Source organism: Culex quinquefasciatus, chromosome 3 (genome assembly GCF_015732765.1).
Source record: "Culex quinquefasciatus strain JHB chromosome 3, VPISU_Cqui_1.0_pri_paternal, whole genome shotgun sequence".
NCBI lineage: Eukaryota > Metazoa > Arthropoda > Insecta > Diptera > Culicidae > Culex > Culex quinquefasciatus.
This window is the reverse complement of record NC_051863.1, coordinates 189,053,995-189,074,507: the sequence shown is the minus strand read 5'-3', so window position 1 is coordinate 189,074,507 and position 20,513 is coordinate 189,053,995. Positions and strand designations below refer to the sequence as shown.

The 20,513-nt window shown below is 36.1% G+C and overlaps 1 protein-coding gene across 4 annotated transcripts in view; it reads right to left on the bottom strand.

Annotated features, from left to right (window-relative positions):
* The window catches only part of LOC6051597 (rap guanine nucleotide exchange factor 4), a 356,238-nt gene that overhangs the window by 52,709 nt on the left and 283,016 nt on the right, over positions 1-20,513 (bottom strand). For 3 of the 4 annotated variants that reach the window (XM_038266004.1, XM_038266006.1, XM_038266008.1), the window contains 2 exons: positions 10,814-10,958; positions 4,929-5,102 (listed from right to left, as the gene is read on the bottom strand). In XM_038266004.1, coding sequence (XP_038121932.1) covers positions 4,929-5,102; positions 10,814-10,958 — 319 coding nt within the window. The remainder of the gene's footprint in view (positions 1-4,928; positions 5,103-10,813; positions 10,959-20,513) is intronic. The other variant, XM_038266005.1, reaches the window with a different exon arrangement.

The following is a 20,513-nucleotide window of genomic DNA, read 5'->3' as shown; positions in this document are numbered from 1 at the left end:
ATCAAACTTCATGAAATAGAAAATTATAACCATCTAAGGTCATGCCAATATCCTATGACCCAACGTGGTCACGCCGGAATCGGTTACCGGAGGCCACTGGGGGACACTGCCGGATATCGGCATGACCTTAGATCAGTGGTCCTCAGCCAGCTGATCATCGCGGGCTAATTTGGAAATTTGCCCCAGAGTCGTGGGCAACATGTGAAATATAAATAAAAAATAAGTTGTGGAGTAGAATAGTTTGAAATTGAAATTTTGACAAACAACAAAATCTTTGACAACATAGAAATTGTCACCAATTATACATAATCAATTGAAAAAAATTCAACATTCTTCATACATTTTTCTCATCATATTTCATGTTTTAAAATACAGTGGACTCTTTGACTGTCGATCTTCTCGATATCAATATTGCTCCAGCTGTCAATAATTTTTCAGTCCCTTCAAATAGATTGCTTTGATTTTTCATTCTATAAATTGATAACTCCCGCTCTCGACGGTCCCTTCAATATTGACAACGAGAGAGTCCACTGTATAATTGTTGTACAATTCGACAGTATTTCACTTAAAAAATATAACTTTTTTTTGTTGATAATTATTTTCATGGTTTTGCGTACACATTTGGTTTGATTGTTCTATTTAAGCTTTGAACGTTTTGCTAATTTTTCAATGATTTTTTGAGTGAATTTTGAAGTAACAGTGATAAGTTTTAAATTATTCGTATGTTATAGGAAAAAAATCATATTTTTTGAAATTTAGAAGTTTATTTTGCTTCGAAAAATTAGTATTATTGAACAAGATAAAAAAAGTGTTTTTTCAATGATTTTGAATTTTTTTAAGATCTTTTCGTACGAAGTATAATATTTTCGTTTCATTTTGAATCATAAGGGCACAAAAAACAAAAAAAAAATCAAAAATATAATCAAATAGAATTTTTATGTTCTGTCGATTTTTTAGGATAACAAATTTGAACCAAAAAATATTGGCTCGGAATTCTTATTTTATAATTTCTTGATTCAATATTTCTAACAAGTTTTAGTCAGAAAGTGATCTGATGTTTAGAACTGTTGGATATTGATTTATTCTTAGTATTTTTAGCAATGTGATTCCCAGATAATACAAAGTTTTTGTCACACTATCACATTCATAATTTTATATTTTTAAAGGAATGAATGTTTCATATTAATTATTTCCAAATTTAGAAATTTAATCGTTTTATAAATTCTTCAGGAAAATAATGCACCACCAGTTTAATACTTCGCACGATCTTATAATTATTGTAGAAACCAGAAATCAACTATGGTTATTTCGTAAAAAAAAACATATTTATTCTTTTTAAAGAAACTTAGTCCATGATTTCTCTTGCGAACTTCATATGAGAATGCAAAGTGGGCCGGATTCCAAAATAATTTCAAAACCATCCCGAAGGCCGTACAGAAGACCTCGGTTAGCCACATACGGCCCGCAGGCCGCATTTTGGTGACCACCGCCTTAGATGGTTATAATTTTCAAATTCATGAAGTTTGATACGTCGCATGATATGCTTCTCTGCATACTCCGGAAGTGTCCCCCAGTGGCCACCGGTAACCGGTTCCGGCGTGACCAGGGTGAGTCATAGGATATTGGCATGACCTTAGATGGTCATAATTTTCTATTTCATGAAGTTTGATATGTCGCATAATATGCTTCCTTGCATACTCCGTGAGTGTCCCCCCGTGTCCACCGGTAACTGGTTCCGGCGTGACCAGGTTGGGTAATAGGATATTGGCATGACCTTAGATGGTTATAATTTTCTATTTCATGAAGTTTGATACGTCGCATGGTAGGGTTCTTTGCATACTCCGTAAGTGTCCCCCAGTGGCCACCTGTAACCGGTTCCGGAGTGACCACGTTGGGTCATAGGATATTGGCATGACCTCAGATGGTCATAATTTTCTATTTCATGAAGTTTGATACGTCGCATGATATGCTTCCTTGCATACTCCGTAAGTGTCCCCCCGTGTCCACCGGTAACCGGTTCCGGTGTGACCAGGTTGGGTCATAGGATATTGGCATGACCTTAGATGGTCATAATTTTCAATTTCATGAAGTTTGATACGTCGCATGGTAGGGTTCTTTGCATACTCCGGCAGTGTCCCCCAGTGGCCACCGGTAACCGGTTCCGGCGTGACCAGGATGGGTCTTAGGATATTGGCATGACCTCAGATGGTCATAATTTTCAATTTCATGACGTTTGATATGTCGCATGGTAGGGTTCTTTGCATAATCCGGAAGTGTCCCCCAGTGGCCACCGGTAACCGGTTCCGGCGTGACCAGGATGGGTCATAGGATATTGGCATGACCTCAGATGGTCATAATTTTCAATTTCATGACGTTTGATATGTCGCATGGTAGGGTTCTTTGCATACTCCGGAAGTGTCCACCAGTGGCCACCGGTAACCGGTTCCGGCGTGACCAGGATGGGTCTTAGGATATTGGCATGACCTCAGATGGTCATAATTTTCAATTTCATGACGTTTGATATGTCGCATGGTAGGGTTCTATGCATACTCCGGAAGTGTCCCCCAGTGGCCACCGGTAACCGGTTCCGGCGTGACCAGGTTGGGTCTTAGGATATTGGCATGACCTTAGATGGTCATAATTTTCAATTTCATGACGTTTGATATGTCGCATGATATGCTTCCTTCATACTCCGGAAGTGTCCCCAAGTGGCCACCAGTAACCGGTTCCGGCGTGACCAGGTTGGGTCATAGGATATTGGCATGACATTAGATGGTCATAATTTTCTATTTTATGAAGTTTGATACTTCGCATGGTAGGGTTCTTTGCATACTCCGGCAGTGTCCCCAGTGGCCTCCGGTAACCGGTTCCGGCGTGACCAGGTTGGGTCATAGGATATTGGCATGACCTTAGATGGTCATTATTTTCAATTTCATGAAGTTTGATATTGATACGTCGCATGGTAGGGTTCTTTGCATACTCCGGCAGTGTCCCCCAGTGGCCACCGGTAACCGGTTCCGGCGTGACCAGGATGGGTCTTAGGATATTGGCATGACCTCAGATGGTCATAATTTTCAATTTCATGACGTTTGATATGTCGCATGGTAGGGTTCTTTGCATAATCCGGAAGTGTCCCCAGTGGCCACCGGTAACCGGTTCCGGCGTGACCAGGATGGGTCTTAGGATATTGGCATGACCTCAGATGGTCATAATTTTCAATTTCATGACGTTTGATATGTCGCATGGTAGGGTTCTTTGCATACTCCGGAAGTGTCCCCAGTGGCCACCGGTAACCGGTTCCGGCGTGACCAGGATGGGTCTTAGCATATTGGCATGACCTCAGATGGTCATAATTTTCAATTTCATGACGTTTGATATGTCGCATGGTAGGGTTCTATGCATACTCCGGAAGTGTCCCCAAGTGGCCACCGGTAACCGGTTCCGGCGTGACCAGGTTGGGTCTTAGGATATTGGCATGACCTTAGATGGTCATAATTTTCAATTTCATGACGTTTGATATGTCGCATGATATGCTTCCCTGCATACTCCGGAAGTGTCCCCAAGTGGCCACCAGTAACCGGTTCCGGCGTGACCAGGTTGGGTCATAGGATATTGGCATGACATTAGATGGTCATAATTTTCTATTTTATGAAGTTTGATACTTCGCATGGTAGGGTTCTTTGCATACTCCGGCAGTGTCCCCCAGTGGCCTCCGGTAACCGGTTCCGGCGTGACCAGGTTGGGTCATAGGATATTGGCATGACCTTAGATGGTCATTATTTTCAATTTCATGAAGTTTGATATGTCGCATGATATGCTTCCCTGCATACTCCGGAAGTGTCCCCCAGTGGCCACCGGTAACCGGTTCCGGCGTGACCAGGATGAGTCAGAGGATATCGGCATGACCTCAGATGGTCATAATTTTCAATTTCATGACGTTTGATATGTCGCATGATATGACTTCCTGCATACTCCGGAAGTGTCCCCCACTGGCCACCGGTAACCGGTTCCAGCATGACCAGGTTGAGTCAGGGTATATCGGCATGACCTCAGATGGTCATAGTTTTCAATTTCATGAAGTTTGATATGCAACATGACGGGTTTCTAGCTATACCATTATTGGAACCGTTTTGGTGGTACCCTAGAACCGGTTCCGGATTGGCCACAGTTGGCCGGAACGATTCCAAACAGTCAGGGGTAGTATGTAGTGTGCGTATGTAATGATTTACAAAAAATCCGGTTGAAAAAATTGACTAATGTGTTGATTTTATAACAAAAGCTGAAAAAATCATGTTTTTCGGATGTTCCGGGTTAACGGAACCGGTGTCCACTTTTGACAAATCATCTCTACGGGAGCTTAAAGTTGAGGTTATTACCCGTCAAATGCAACTGGAAGCAACCCGCTATGTGTTATCGTTCCGGAGATACAGGTCCTCAAAGTCGGGGCCTCAAAAAGGACTTTTTTCGGTTGTAGCAGGTTCCCAGTGGCCACAGTGCCCAAAACCGGTTCTGCCAATCGGAATCGCAAAGTAGACATTCTAACCTTTCATTTGCGGCCAAGACATCCAAAATCGGTCAAGGTTCCGAATTTTGGCAGCCAAAAACATTTCTGGGTCATATAGACCCGAGTACCATAAGTGTGACTTTTTTCTGGGGGCACTTCCGGTGGCCACCGGAAGTCCATTTTTGGCTCAAATGTGTGTCTTGGTAAGATACACAAAGTCATAAAATTTCAGCTCTGTAAGTGCCAAAGGTCAAAAGTTACGATAACTTTTATCATGCTCTTGGGTCATATAGACCCGAAGACCATGCCCGGGTTAAAAAAGCTTGTAGCTGCATACCACCCTGAACTCGGTTTAAAATTTAGTCAAGGTCCTAAAACTAAAGCAAAAGCAGAAAACAGCAATACAACGCCAGAAGTGTCCTACTTGAAAGCGGAGTGTCCGCGCTGTTTGGCGACCCGCTCCAGGATTAGTACGTCCTTGCCGTGCTCCTGCAACCGCAGCGTGTTCGCCTCGACGTCCCGCAGGATGCGGTTAAAGTGTTCCTTGTCCACGCGCAGCAGCAGACAGTTGTTCTCTTTGAGCACGATCGTGGCGGCCCTGGGGTGTGGCGTTTGGGGGTGGTTAATTTGGTTTTATTGTATTAGTTGTTAGAATAATAAAGGTGGATATTTGTTAAAAAATAAATTACCCGTTTCTAAGATAAGAAATACATTTGTTGAAATATTATTATATGTTTAGAAACTAACAGAATAATTTTAAAATACGATTCGACTTTTCTCATGAAAGTCATGTAATCGAAGGTTTTTTAAAGCACTGAATATTTAATAAAGCTTTTGATTTGCATACTCTCGACTTGATTTTTCAGTCTCGAAAATATTTTTTTCCGGAAAGCTCGTTCAATTTCCCATAAGTTTGTTTATTGACCACATCGAGACTAACATTTCAAAAGGGCGTAATATTGAATGTTTGGCTCGTTTGAAATGTTAGTCTTGGTTTTAAATTTTTGAAAATATTTTATTCAAAAAGATCGGAAAATTTCACGAATGTTTCATATTTTTACATTGAAAATCGGACCATAAGTTGCTAAGATATCGACATTAGAAAATGGTGGGTTGTTTGGGTGAGACTTAGAAAACATCAATTTTCCTGTTTTTTAACCTTTGCATGGCAATATCTCAGCAATTAAGGGTCGTATCAACAAAGTTCAAAAAAGCAAAATATAGAGAATTTTCTCAGCTTTTCAAAACTATTTTTTTCAAATGTGGGCAAACATGGGCACTTATTTTAAAAAAATGAAACACTGCGACTATTTTCAATAAAGTTACTATAACTTGAAAACGGTGCACTTTATCAAAATTCCACTAAAGTACTTTTTGATTGCAAATTTGATTTTACATCGAAAAATGAAGTTGACAAATTTTTGCGACCAATATTTCGATTTTTTGAAAAAAACTGTATTGATTCAAAAATCATAACCTGGTCAAGTTTTAGTGACAAAAAGTGAAATTAAAAATCACCTATTTTTTACCGTGTATGATTTTTTTCAGTGTAGTCCATATCCATACCTACAACTTTGCCGAAGACACCAAATCGATCAAAAAATTCCTTCAAAAGATACAGATTTTTGAATTTTCACATATCATTTTTGTATGGACAGCTGCCAAATTTGTATGGAAAATTAAATTAATGAAAACTAATGATGCAAAATGGCTTCTTTGGGCATGCCGAAGGCACCAAAAAAGATTCAGCTGGATTAAAAAATACAAAAAAAAAACCAATGACCGAAATCTCGAAGAATTGCTCAACTGGTAACGTTTGTCTTAAGATTACTATTTTTAAAACATGTACTAGGATAGACCACACAAGATGCATGCACTATTTTTGATAAAATGTTTTTTCAATAGTGTTTAAAAAAATAGTTGCATTCTTATTTTGAATTCTGGGGTGACTTAGTCATAGTTATCTTGTTAAAATCAAATTTAATGTGTTCAAATTTATTGTTTACCTCAAATGTAATATTACTCTAAACTGAAACCAAAGCAAGAATCAAAAGTTTTCACATTTTATATAACATTTGTTCTAGTAAAAATGCCTATAAATTGAGAGATTTTTTTGAAGTGTGTTTCAAAAACACATAATACCAATTATTTACAAACTTATTTTACCTTCTCTTAGTGGAAAATTGTCCAAAGAATCCGAAAATGCATTCCATTTTTCGATTGGAAATCATGTTCATTGAGAAAATCATGACACTTTCAAAATATTAAATAATGCTATTTATCTAAGAGTACTTTGCGCACTTCTCTACAACGGTCAGAGTGACTCCATACCATTCCGTACGTGTTTAATTTGTACTCTTCATTTTGCGGAAAAATCTCAAACCTATCAAAGTCACCCCGTTTTACGGTACATCTTTTAATACGTTTCAGGTGGATGATTTGTCTAATTAAAAAGTTATTTTATATTTTTGTTATTTTATCGATTATATTAGATACCAAGGTTAACTATCACCAACTCTCATTGCTAGATATTTTTAAAGGTTTGTAGAGTACCTAATTGGTTGGCAAATCCATTTTTTTTAAAATTAAATTTCTAGCTCTCAAAAAATTAAAAAAGTCTGAGTTTAAAAAATCGTACTCATTAGGGTGGTCGAAATCCAAATTCAAAAAACTTTTTCGCAGACCCTTTTTGTTTAAACATACAAAATTTGTTTTGTTTTTTACAACTTTTAGTACATTAAATGACATGTCGCTTGATTTTTGACAGTTGAGTAACTAGAAATGGAAACGATTTTTAACTTTTTTTCTAACATTTTTGACTTGTTCTTGAAGAATATGTTGATTTTTTAGAATTTTGAGTACGCTATCAAATTGGGCGACCAATTTTGCACAAAAGTCGTTTTGACACCTGATTTCTATCTCATCTTGAATTTAAAAATTCTCAATCACATTAGGGTAATTCTATGCCAACTCACACGAAATCGGGAAAAGTTGCCCCGACCCCTCTTCGATTTGCGTGAAACTTTGTCCTAAGGGGTAACTCTTGTCCCTGATCACGAATCCGAGGTCCGTTTTTTGATATCTCGTGACGGAGGGGCGGTACGACCCCTTCCATTTTTGAACATGCGAAAAAAGAGGTATTTTTCAATAATTTGCAGCCTGAAACGGTGATGAGATAGAAATTTGGTGTCAAAGGGACTTTAATGTAAAATTAGACGCCCGATTTAATGACGTACTCAGAATTCCGATAAAACGTATTTTTCATCGAAAAAAAAAACACTAAAAACGTTTTAAAAATTCTCCCATTTTCCGTTACTCGACTGTAAAAAATTTTGGAACATGTCATTTTATGGGAAATTTAATGTGCTTTTTGTATCTACATTGACCCAGAAGGGTCATTTTTTCATTTAGAACAAAATTTTTCATTTTATAATTTCGTGTTTTTTCTAACTTTGCAGGGTTATTTTTTAGAGTGTTACAATGTTCTACAAAGTTGTAGAGCAGACAATTACAAAAATTTTGATATACAGACATAAGGGGTTTGCTTATAAACATCACGAGTTATCGTGATTTTACGAAAAAAGGTTTTGAAAAAGTTGGTCGTCATCGATCTTGGCCGTTCATGGTCATCCGCGACAGACACGGACGACGAAGCAAAGAGAAACGTAAAAAGTAACTTTTTCAAAACTTTTTTTTCGTAAAATCACGATAACTCGTGATGTTTATAAGCAAGAGGGGTCAGGGCAACTTTTCCCGATTTCGTGTGAGTTGGTAGAGAATTACCCATGGAAAATGCAAAATGGCTTCTTTGGGCATGCCGAAGGCACCAAAAAAGTTTCAGCTGGATTAAAAAATACAAAAAAAAATCCAATGACCGAAATCTCGAAGAATTGCTCAACTGGTAACGTTTGTCTTAAGATTACTATTTTTAAAACATGTACTAGGATAGACCACACAAGATGCATGCACTATTTTTGATAAAATGTTTTTTTCAATAGTGTTTAAAAAAATCGTTGCATTCTTATTTTGAATTCTGGGGTGACTTAGTCATAGTTATCTTGTTCAAATCAAATTTAATGTGTTCAAATTTTATGTTTACGTCAAATGTAATATTACTCTAAACTAAAACCGAAGCAAGAATCAAAAGTTTTCACATTTTATATGACATTTGTTCTACTAAAAATGCCTATAAATTGAGAGATTTTTTTGAAGTGTGTTTCAAAAACACATAATACCAATTATTTACAAACTTATTTTACCTTCTCTTAGTGAAAAATTGTCCAAAGAATCCGAAAATGCATTGTATTTTTCGATTGGAAATCATGTTCATTGAGAAAATCATGACACTTTCAGAATATTAAATAATGTTATTTATCTAAGAGTACTTTGCGCACTTCTCTACAACGGTCAGAGTGACTCCATACCATTCCGTACGTGTTTAATTTGTACTCTTCATTTTGCGGAAAAATCTCAAACCTATCAAAGTCACCCCGTTTTACGGTACATCTTTTAATACGTTTCAGGTGGATGATTTGTCTAATTAAAAAGTTATTTTATATTTTTGTTATTTTATCGATTATATTAGACACCAAGGTTAACTATCACCAACTCTCATTGTAAGATATTTTTTTAAAGGTTTGTAGACTACCTAATTGGTTAGCGAATCCGATTTTTTTTAAATTAAATTTCAAGCTCTCAAGAAATTAAAAAAGTCTGTGTTTAAAAAAATCGTACTCATTAGGGTGGTCTAAATCCAAATTCAAAAACCTTTTTTGCAAACCCCTTTTGTTTAAACATACAAAATTTGTTTTGTTTTTTACAACTTTTAGTACATTAAATGACATGTCGCTTGATTTTTGACAGTTGAGTAACTAGAATAGAACGATTTTTAACTTTTTTCTAGCATTTTTGACTTGTTTTTGGAGAATATGTTGATTTTTTAGAATTTTGAGTACGCTATCAAATTGGACGACCAATTTTGCACAAAAGTCCTTTTGACACCTGATTTCTATCTCATCTTGAATGTAAAAATTCAAATCACATTAGAGTAGATTAGGGGAGAACTTTTGAAAAAGGCTACAATTTTTCTGGACACGTTTTTCGTTGATTTGTAGCTCTCAGGCATCGAATCACGAGTTTTTTTTCGCTGTCTGATTTTTGATTATCGGGTTTATGTATGACCCCAAAACTACTCGTAAGTGATTTAGAATTTTTAAATCCAAGATGGCTGCCAAAATGGCGGTAATGAAATATTGAAAACCGCTTTTTGTAATGTAATATGCAATGAACCATACAAATTTGACTAAAATGGGGTCGCAGAACTCGGATTTGATCTAGAAAGCTCAAAAATATTTTTTTTTCCGGGCCCATACAAACCTTCGGATACCCGAGCAGACGGAAATAACGTGGGAATAATATTTTTTGTTATTTGAAAATGCTAGGCCAATAACATTTCATGTTATTTATAACAATATTTGTTATTCGCCGTTATGATTTTTTCGTTATTGGATTGTTATTGTAATAACAGACTAATAACATTTTGCGTTATTCTTCGAACAAATCTTTGTTATTATTTTTTGTTATTTTAACAACTAATCCGATCATCCCAATAACAATTGGAGTTATTCTTCCATACCAAAAAATGTTATTCCCATGTTGTTTTGACTTTCAACCAATATCAGACCAATAACAAATTTTGTTATGATAACATTAACTGTTATTAAGCTCTTATGCAAAAATGGATTTTACAAGAATATTCCATAACATTTTTTGTTATTTTAACAGTATTTGTTATTAAAATGGCATGAATTTTGTTATTACCGTCTGCCCGGGTAATCGATCTTAGGAGTCTGAACTGTATTGTATTGTGATACGTAGAATAGTTCTTATAAAATTACTTCAATGGATTCTAGTCGGCTATCGCTTGGGATAACGATAATATGATTGTTAGCAACTTTGCAAAACAGTTTCCTGCCAATATGCTTTGCATCGAGCACTGCCAATTTACGAAAAATTAGCCGCCAAATTTTTGCCCATTAGCACCCTCCCATCATTATCGTCGACGCTCCGCGACGGGCACCGCATAAATTCCGTTTAAGAAGCAATTAAATTTGTGTGACCGAGCCGAAGGCGGCCTAATTACGGGTAATGGCACCAGGCCGAAAAAAAAATTCCGCTGAACCACGGCAAACGGACCCCCCTCAAAGTTGGCGAAAATATGTCACCAAAACCACCCTCCCTCTGATTAATTCAATCGCTGGTTTTTCCTTTTCTTCATCTCTTTTTTTTGTTGGGGCGAACTCTTCTTACCTGGGCGCGTCGTTGATGAGTGCCAATTTGCCAAAGTCGTCACCTTCCTTGAGCGTTGCGACGGTGCCCTTGCCGTGGATCACCACGTCGACCGAACCCTTGAGCAGGATGTACCACGAGCGACCCTCGTCGCCCTGGTTGAATACTGCAAGAGAGAAAAAAAAATAAGATGAGATGGGACTATGTTTAAGGGGAACATTTCTTGGAAAGATTGGTGAACCCAGGGTGACTGTTTATTTAGAAAAGATGACAAATTAAAAGGCAAAAAGCGTACTTTAAAATGTTTATTCAGTGCTTTAATAAATTTTGAAAATTTCCAAGAATGTGAAGAACATTCATCACTTTGACTATTTCCCGGAAGTACGCACATAAATTACTCAAATGTTCCAACCACAAGCAAAATGAGGCCACGTGCTGTCATCCTTGACGAATTTTGGCGGTTCTCTGCCACCCACGGAAGTAGTCTATCGTGGGCCAGATGCTGCCAAGTACGTACGGGCAAAGGCTAATGACTTTGGAAGAGATCACTTCCTTCATCATCAAACTGGGATAATTTAGGAGATGTGAGGAAAAAGCTTTCTCTTCTAGAAATAGGTGGCCTTTGCACGGGAAGATTTAACTATTTTTTGGTGTTTAAGAAATTAAATTGAGCTACATTTGATTTAAAAGATGACGTTTCGAACAGTTTCAACTTGTTTTTCTTGTAACTCAAAAATAGCACTGAAACTGAAACCTGTTTATACAGTTAATTTTTTAAACATCATTTAAAAAGCAAAGCCTCATTGTGAAACTCGATTTTTCAGCACTCTTTGTATCTATCAACCTCATCAATAGGCTTAGTGATTTTTCACGCTCGAAAATTGCAAATTTCACGGGGACCTCTATTTCAAAACGCAAAATTTCACGCAAATTTCGCGGAACATGAAAAATGTTAAAATAACTCTGAAATTTTTTTATTTAAATCGCAGACACTACTTTTTATGTTTCATTATATATTATTCTTCAATAAACTAAAAAATCTTCACTAGATTTGAACATGACTCAAAAAAATCCCCTAATTTAAAAAAAAAGTAGTTTTTTTTTTTACATTTACGGGAATCAATCACCCAAATAATCAAATATCGTTAAAACTAAACAGGACTCAGAAAAAAATCTAATATGTTTTTAGAAGGTGGATTGAAAGACAGAAAATATTCTTTATTTTGTTTTTAATAAAACAAACTTGATTATTATAAGTTCTTTTGAAACCTTTCAAATAAAATAGCAGTAAAATTTTTGTAACACCGAATGAAAATATTTCTAAATTTAGTTAGTCTAAAAAAAACAAAAAAATCTTAACGATTCTTCAAATAGTTCATGTCAAGCTTTGCAATTGAAAACTAATAAAATTCACATAAGTGGTCTTTATGCATGAAATATTTTTTGTGTTGCTATTTAAAAAAATGATTTGAGAACATTGATAAATTTCACGAATTTCACGCCGTCTATGAAATCGTCAAAAATCACTAACCCTATATTCAGCAATTCCCCACGAAAACAGCATGATTCGAAAAAAAAGTTCTCCGATCGGGCTCAAAATTTTTCTGGGGGTTCCTTGGCCGATATAATTAGACCCTTATTTTTTTGTTTGGCCATTAGGGTGACCTACGCCGTGTTAGGGTGGTCCGAAAAATGGAAATTTTCGTCGATTTTCGCAAAAACCACTTTTTTCAAAGAATTATATCTCCGCGCCATTTCAACCGATTTTAGCTGTCTTAGATGCAAAAGAAAGGTGATTAGTTTGACTATTTAAAAAAATAGTAAGAAGTTTCAACAATCTAGCTGAACTATTGAAAAAGTCGTATGAAAACTTAAAACGGCGTTTTGACCGTGTCTGGACCAAAGAGCCTAGGTCTGAAAATATTTTTATCGAATTCCTCGGAAAATTTCACATAACTTATCTAAAAATTGGCGATGTTGAACCGTACGTTTCCAAGATATGATTTTTTGAAAATAAAAACTGAGTTTTTCGACGCGCCACGCGCAAAAACAGAAAAATGACGAAATCGGCAAAAAATCAACTTTTTTCACTAAAACTGCGATAACTTAAAAATTTCAGCAATGACATACATGTCTGGGTATCAAAATTTTCGTAATTGAAAGACGCAACTTTTGGTACCCAGACATATATAGGTCATCGCTGAAATTTTTAAGTTATCGCAGTTTTAGTGAAAAAAGTTGATTTTTTGCCGATTTCGTCATTTCCCTGTTTTTGCGCGTGGCGCGTCGAAAAACTCAGTTTTTATTTTCAAAAAATCATATCTCGGAAACGTACGGTTCGACATCGCCAATTTTTTAATATGATGTGTGAAATTTTCCGAGGAATCCGATAAAAATATTTTCAGACATAGGCTCTTTGGTCAAGACACGGTCAAAACGCCGTTTTAAGTTTTCATACGATTTTTTCAATAGTTAAGCTAGACTTTTGGAACTTCTTACTATTTTTCTCAAATAGCCAAACTCATCACCTTTCGTTTGCGTCTAAGACAGCTGAAATCGGATGAAATGGCGTGGAGATATGATTTTTAGAAAAAAAGTGGTTTTTGCGAAAAATGACTAAAATTGCCATTTTTCGAACCACCCTAGCACGATGTAAGTCACCCTAATGGCCAAACAAAAAAAACGGGTCTAATTATTTTGGCCAAGGAACTCCCAGAAAAATTTTGAGCCCGATCGGAGAACTTTTTTTTCGGTTTAGGCTCTTTTCAAATAAAATTGCTGTATTAGTAGCGTAATGTGGGGCGAATCGGGACTACAGTCTGAAGAGGGAGAGCACGTTTTAGAGCAGTTAAATGCTTCTAATTTGTAAATGGTACACAATTTGTTGCTCTGAATATGGTCTACCCGAAACCACTCAAAAATATTAAAATAATAGGCTGAAACATTGATAAAACAGCTGTCCCAATTCGCTACTTGTGTCCCAATTCCCCCCAGATGACGGTAATTAAATCAACTCACTTATTTTTACAGTGGTTCACAAGATTGTTTTTATTCCTATTTGAGTTTGATAAATTATTTTGAGAAAAATCTTTACAGTTTCACGCAAACATAAAATTTCACGATATTTCGCGGCAAAAGCAAAATTTCGCGGATTTCACGCTGTCTGTGACATCGTGAAATTTCACTAACCCTACTCATCAAGTTTTAAATTTCAAATCGAGCTGATTTCTTTTTGAATTTGCAACTAGAAGCTTTTCTCCGTGTCAGTACATTCATCGGAAAGATGTTAACTTTCCCACACTTTGTAATGAGTTTCCTTCGTCATTTCTTCCAGAAGCATTTCCGCGGAACTCCATAATTGGCAAAACATCACTCAAGTTTGAATGAGCATTCCCCCCTCTGTCTCTCTCTCACTCCTAAATTTGTCGCATTACATCAGCCAAACTGGGAACCAATTTTAGCTCCCGGGGCCAAAAACGGATCCACTTCCAATCGAAATTTGATTTGCACGTCATATCCATGTGATCTGAATTTTGCACACCAAACCTGGCCCGACTCTTTAGGGCAGTTTTCCCGAGGTGGGGGAAGAAATATACCCACGCGTCGAATCCCTGATCGACAGCGTCAACTCTTTCGTCGAGCCTCCCACCCTGCAGTGTTAGGTGGAAGGTTACTAAAGCGAGTAGGATCGGGCACTAGGGTGTTTCAAAATGTCGCTCCAAGCTGAACAACCATTTTTTTAAACTTATTTCATCGGTGAAAACGTGTCTTGATTGCTCGCAGTTCCTTTGCCTTTCACTCGTGAGCATAAATCGGACGTGATGCAAATTTGCTGTGATGAACTTTTTTTTGTTCTCCCTCTTCCCTATCGCACTCTGTCGGTCCAATCTGATTCAAAATAGTCTACTTGATCGATTAAGTTTCAATAATTAATTCGATTGCTTATGATTTGCGGAATATTTTGTTTGCACAACATCGAACACGCATTTGACAGCAACCGGTGGACCAAGCAAAACTCAAATTGACGGAAAACTGTGATGGTTCAGGCCAAACGAGTGCCGCGCTAGTTTTTGGTTAGCTTTGCTCCTCTCTGAGCGTATTCGTGTGTGATTGTCGCCGACAAGCGGAGTAGGCCACGAAGAATTTGAATCGCTGTGCAAAGCGATCGGATCAATCGCTTGCTGCTTTCGTATCGTGCAAGCTCACGATTAGTTGTGCGCTGAGTGATTCGTCACCGAGTGAGTGAATTTTGACCAATTTCAAACAAACTTTTTTTCTGACCACCCCAATCGCGACTAGTTGGGGGTCAAGCGTGCGCGCTCCTCGAGGTGTCGAAATCTAATCTCGAAGTTAGAAATTAGATTTTTTTGGGCCTGAACTTCTCTTTTTTTGTGTACGTTCATCCCGGGCACTTAACACAAGTTGATACTCTCGGAGCGCGTTCGGAGAATTTCCCGTGGGCGTGAATGGAACTTTTTTTGTTCGGTTGTTGACGAAAGTGGCTCTTTGAAGCCGGGAGGAAAATTCCCCGAATCGGATTGATGAGTTTAGTGATGACTTTGCGATCTGTTTGAGCGGAAGGAGCATTTTTCTGTTTGACTGATGGAAGAGAATCCCTAAATCTGAAATGTGCTAATTTTGCTAAGAATTAATGACTAGGTTTAAAAATTGTATAAATTTAAAAACATAAAAATTAGTTTGATATCCATATTGCAATTGATATTTTTTAAGTACACAGTAAAAACAAACTTAAACTTTGAGTCATGACATTTCTTTGTATTTTTTTATCCGAATTATAGGAACTTAAACCATTTTGAATCATTAGTTTGCAGGCTCCATACAATTGTGCGATTTGGTGTTTTCGGCAAAGGTGTAGGTTATGATTAGGACTTTTTTTAGATTTTTTTTTATATTTTAGTTAAGGATAGTGCAAAATCTGGCCTCAGCGATTAGACAAAATTTGTTTTGGAAAAAATAAAACACTATCAAACAAAACATCAACATGATTTTAAATAAGTGCTGTTTAATTTAGTTGAGCAGTTCTCTGCGAAAACGATCTTTTTTTTATTATAATTTTTGTATTTTTTTTTATCTGGCTGAAACTTTTTTTATGACTTTGGTATGCCCAAAGAAGCCATTTAGAATCATTAGCTTGTATGAAAATTCAAAAATCTGTGTCTTTTGAAGGAGTTTTTTGATCGATTTGGTGTCTTCGGCAAAGTTTAAGGTATGGATAAGAACTACACTGAAAAAAATGATACACGGTAAAATTTTTGGTGATTTTTAATTTCACTTTTTGACACATAAACTTTATTTGCAAAAATAACACTTTTTTTTATTTTTTTTTATTTCTTGATATGTTTTAGGGGACATCAAATGCCAACTTTTTAAAAATTTCCAGAACGGGCAAAAAATCTTTGAACGAGTTATGATTTTTTGAATCAATAATGTTTTTTTAAAAAGCGAAATGTTGGTCGCGAAAATTTTTAATTTTTCGATGCAATATCGAATTTGCAATCCAAAATTGTTTCAAGGTAAAATCGATTCTGCAATCAAAAAGTACTTTAGTGATATTTCCATAAAGTGCACAGTTTTCATGATATAGCAATTTTTAGGTTACTTATTTTGTAAATATTCGTAGTTAGGTTAGGTAGGGCACTTGATGTCCCCTAAGACATATCAGAAAAAAAATTAAAAAAATGTTTTTTTTTGCAAATCAAATTATAACAATATTGACTACAGTCAAGTTTTAGTGCCGAAGGCACCAAATCGATCAAAACATTCCTTCAAAAGAGACAGATTTTTGATTTCTCATACATCGTTTTTGTATGGACAGCTACCAAATTTGTTTAATGGCCGAAATCTCAAAGAATTGCTCAGTTATCATTCAATATTTTTCAAATGCTTAGAAAATTTTCTACAACTTTCCTTTTCAGACTTTGATGATCTGCTGATTGCTGAGGTAAAGCCTTTTCAAGATAAATTTAGTGAAAAATGAGTTTTAGCCTTATTTAGCCCTACTAGAAGAACAGCATCTAATTCCAGCGTGCCTCTAATGTTGGCAGGTCAGAACTTTGACATGCAATTAAAGCTAATTAAAAGCGTTTTCAACTGAAATCGAGTGATAAATAGCTCAATAAAAAGTGAGCAAGCAAGTTTCTACCAATAGTTTTGCAAAATTAGTTGTTTAAATAGTGAAAATCAGCAAATTGGATGGAGTTAGGAGCGAGAGCTTAAACTGCCAAAGATACGAGAAATTTCCCCTATTTCAATTCGCGTTATCACAAAACCAATTGGTTAGATTTGCAATGTTAAAAAATAAAGTGTTAAAGTGCTTTTTCAGTAAAAATAAATACATTTGATTTTATAGAATAAAGAGTAACTATTTGAAATGTCCTATTTTGAACATTTCAAACAGGGCTGCGGAGTCGGGTCATATTTCAAACGACTCCGACTCCGACTCCGACTCCGGCTCCGGCTTTGAACAAATGGTTGGCTCCGACTCCGGCTCCGACTCCGGCCAACCAACTCTAGCCGACTCCGACTCCGACTCCGACTCCAGCTTTCAACAAATGGTTGGCTCCGACTCCGACTCCACATATTTTTAAATGTTTCAAAAGTTAGTTAACTATTATCAGTTAATTATTTTTAAAACATTGATAAATAGGATTATTTAAATACTCTCTAAGCGTCATGTTTTTCTCAAGAAAATAAGTTAAGTAAAAGTGAAGTAAAGTAAATAAACGGAAAAAAAGTTTCTAGGTTACAAATTTTATACGTTATGGAAACAGAAATCAAGAAATATCTTCAGTTTTAAAGGCATTTTGAGAAGAACAGTTTTAGAAGTAAATTTGGATTTATTGCTTAACTTCAAATTTGAAAATATTTTTTTCAAAGCTAATAAATTTAAATATTAAATTGTTATTTTTGAATGAATAACTAAAAGAAACCTGACCTTAATGATCTATTGAACAATAAAATTCAATTTGCTCACTTTCAGGCTAACATTTGTAAGAACCACAGTGACAGGCACCTTTTTTTAAAATGACAATTTTAAACGAAACATTTTTTTGTTTTTTTAAGACGAACATGGACATCACGCCATGGCTGAAGGAGATTATTATTGCAAATCAATGTATCTAAACAATTTCTTCTTGGAAAGGACGCTTAAGATGTCCTTTTCAAATATCTGTGGCATGGAAAATATGCTACCCTGGACATTTTTTATTTATTTTAATTTTAAAATTTTATAAACTTTAAAAAGGAGGTTCACGATACTTCGTGAAACCTAAAACGAAGCTTTATAAATGATCTTGCGCCTCCATCAAAATATATGAAAAAACTTAAAATATAATAAAAAACAAATATCCACAAGTAAAATATTTTCTAGGTCACAAATATTTTATTTTGTTAAGGTACATTGATTTGCAATGATTATCACCTTCCGTCATAATGGCGTGGGACATACAGTATGAGAAAATTCGTACCAGTTGATAATATTTTGATTCTATTTTTTTATTCATAATATTTGAAAAATAAATTAAAATCCTCTATTTTGTTCTATACATTTTTTAATTAGTTTATTTTTGTACTGAATTCTTGAGATTTGTTCAACGATATCAAAATAGTTTACCTAAAATCAACATCAACATCGACAATCAATGATTATGTCAATATATGTTGCAACTTCTTCTGATATTTTTTGATGGTTTCAATTATTTTAAATGCAACACTTTGATTTTCTTGTACTCATAGTGTAATAACATAATTAGAGCTTTTCAATCACAATATAAAGCTTCAATAACATAATGGCATCTGATAAATCAATTAAAAATAAAAGATATTTTTTTAAATTAAGCTGTTCTATAGGAAATACTGAACAATAAAAAAAAACATATTTTTTGTTGAATTTAAGATAACTCCGGCTCCGACTCCGACTCCGGGTTATCAGAAATCTTCAGCTCCGACTCCGACTCCGACTCCAGCTCTTAAAATTTAGCCGACTCCGGCTCCGATTCCGACTCCAGCTGCTCGAGTTTTAACGACTCCGACTCCGACTCCGACTCCAGGTCCCCAAAAAGACCCGACTCCACCGACTCCGGCTCCGACTCCGACTCCGACTCCACAGCCCTGATTTCAAATGTAGGGTTTGTTTTTTTTTAATTTTAAAATGTTTTTTTTTAAGAAAAAACGCGAACAAAATTAAATTAATCATTTTTACGTTGAAAGTTAAACCTGTTGCTTTCGAAATAATGCGAATTGGGTACTAAAGCCCTATGTCATTTTTTATGTACAACAGTAAAAAACACGATTTAAAACCATTTCTGATCACTTTTTTTCATTTTAATGCAAAAAAAAATGTTGACAAGACAACATTTTTTTGATGGTTCAACTATGGTCCCCTTGGAACGAGCTGTCAAGTAGGAGCTTTTCTGTCAAGAAGGACCGCGAGGTTAATTTTTCAAAATTGATTTAAAAATCCATTTTAAACTCTTTGTGGTCGTACAAAGGGTCATTGTACTCAGAAAAATAAGCTTTTTCGCTGTAAACAATAATATCAGCAATCTAAGCTTCATTTTAGGACCCAATTAAAACAATGACGGTCGAATTAGGTGACACTGTGAATTCTTATTTTTCACATAAGGCTGGTACAAATATTTTTTAAAGTTTTTGTCACCCCCCCCTTCAAAAATGGCCCGAAAAATCAGGGGGCAAAAAAAAATATTTTGAGCATGAGCATGAGCATGAGCATGAGCATGGTTGACTGCCAATGAGCTGCTACTCCGTTATAGACAGATCAGCTGAAGTTAAACAATGAATCAAAAAATGATCAGTGGGAGCCAACCATCCGTTCACTGTTTAACCTCTGAAGATCCCTACTTTATTAGTCAATACCGGCGCCCTCCCAAGAAGCCTGCAGTTCAACGAAAGGGAGGAATGTTAGTCCGATAGTTGAAGTTGCAGATTCATCAAGCACACAGTTTTTCGCTATATACTTGTTGATACCGCTTGAGACCGTTGAATCCACAGCATCTCCTTCAAGCATCACGTGATTATTTTTTTTTTAGTTAGTAGGATAAGGTATTGGCTTTTCGATGCCTCCCGAGCTACGATGCTATGGGGAGGACTTTCATAACAGACCCGTCGGCGAGCCTTCCGAGCAACGATGCTATGGGAAGGTCTTTTTGGTTAACACACAAAGTCACTCACACACAATTATTTCACTCCACTATTAATTAATCCAAAATGTCAGTGCGTCTTTCGATCATTATATAGAAATGGCTTTTTCACCATAAAAATAAAACCTTATTCAAAAACTATACACAATTTACCCGACGCCGTGCCTTCCGATCAACGATGATATAGGAAGGGCTTTGAAAATCACAAAACAATTAATTAAGATCACCAAAAACAATCACAAAAAACACCAATTACTCAACGAAAATTACGCTCAAGACACAAATAATTCAGTACGTCATGCTATTATTCGATTACCACAATCACTCACCCCAAACGAACAGCGACACAAAAGCACACAAAAAAATTAACCTGAATAATCACGACTTCGCGTCCCCACTTCCAGCGCACTAATGATGCTATTATTCGATTACCACAATCACTCACCCCATATCAATAGCGACACAGCAGCACACAAAAAAAATTAACCTAAATAATCACGATTTTGTGTTCCCACTTCCAGCGCACCAATGATGCTATTATT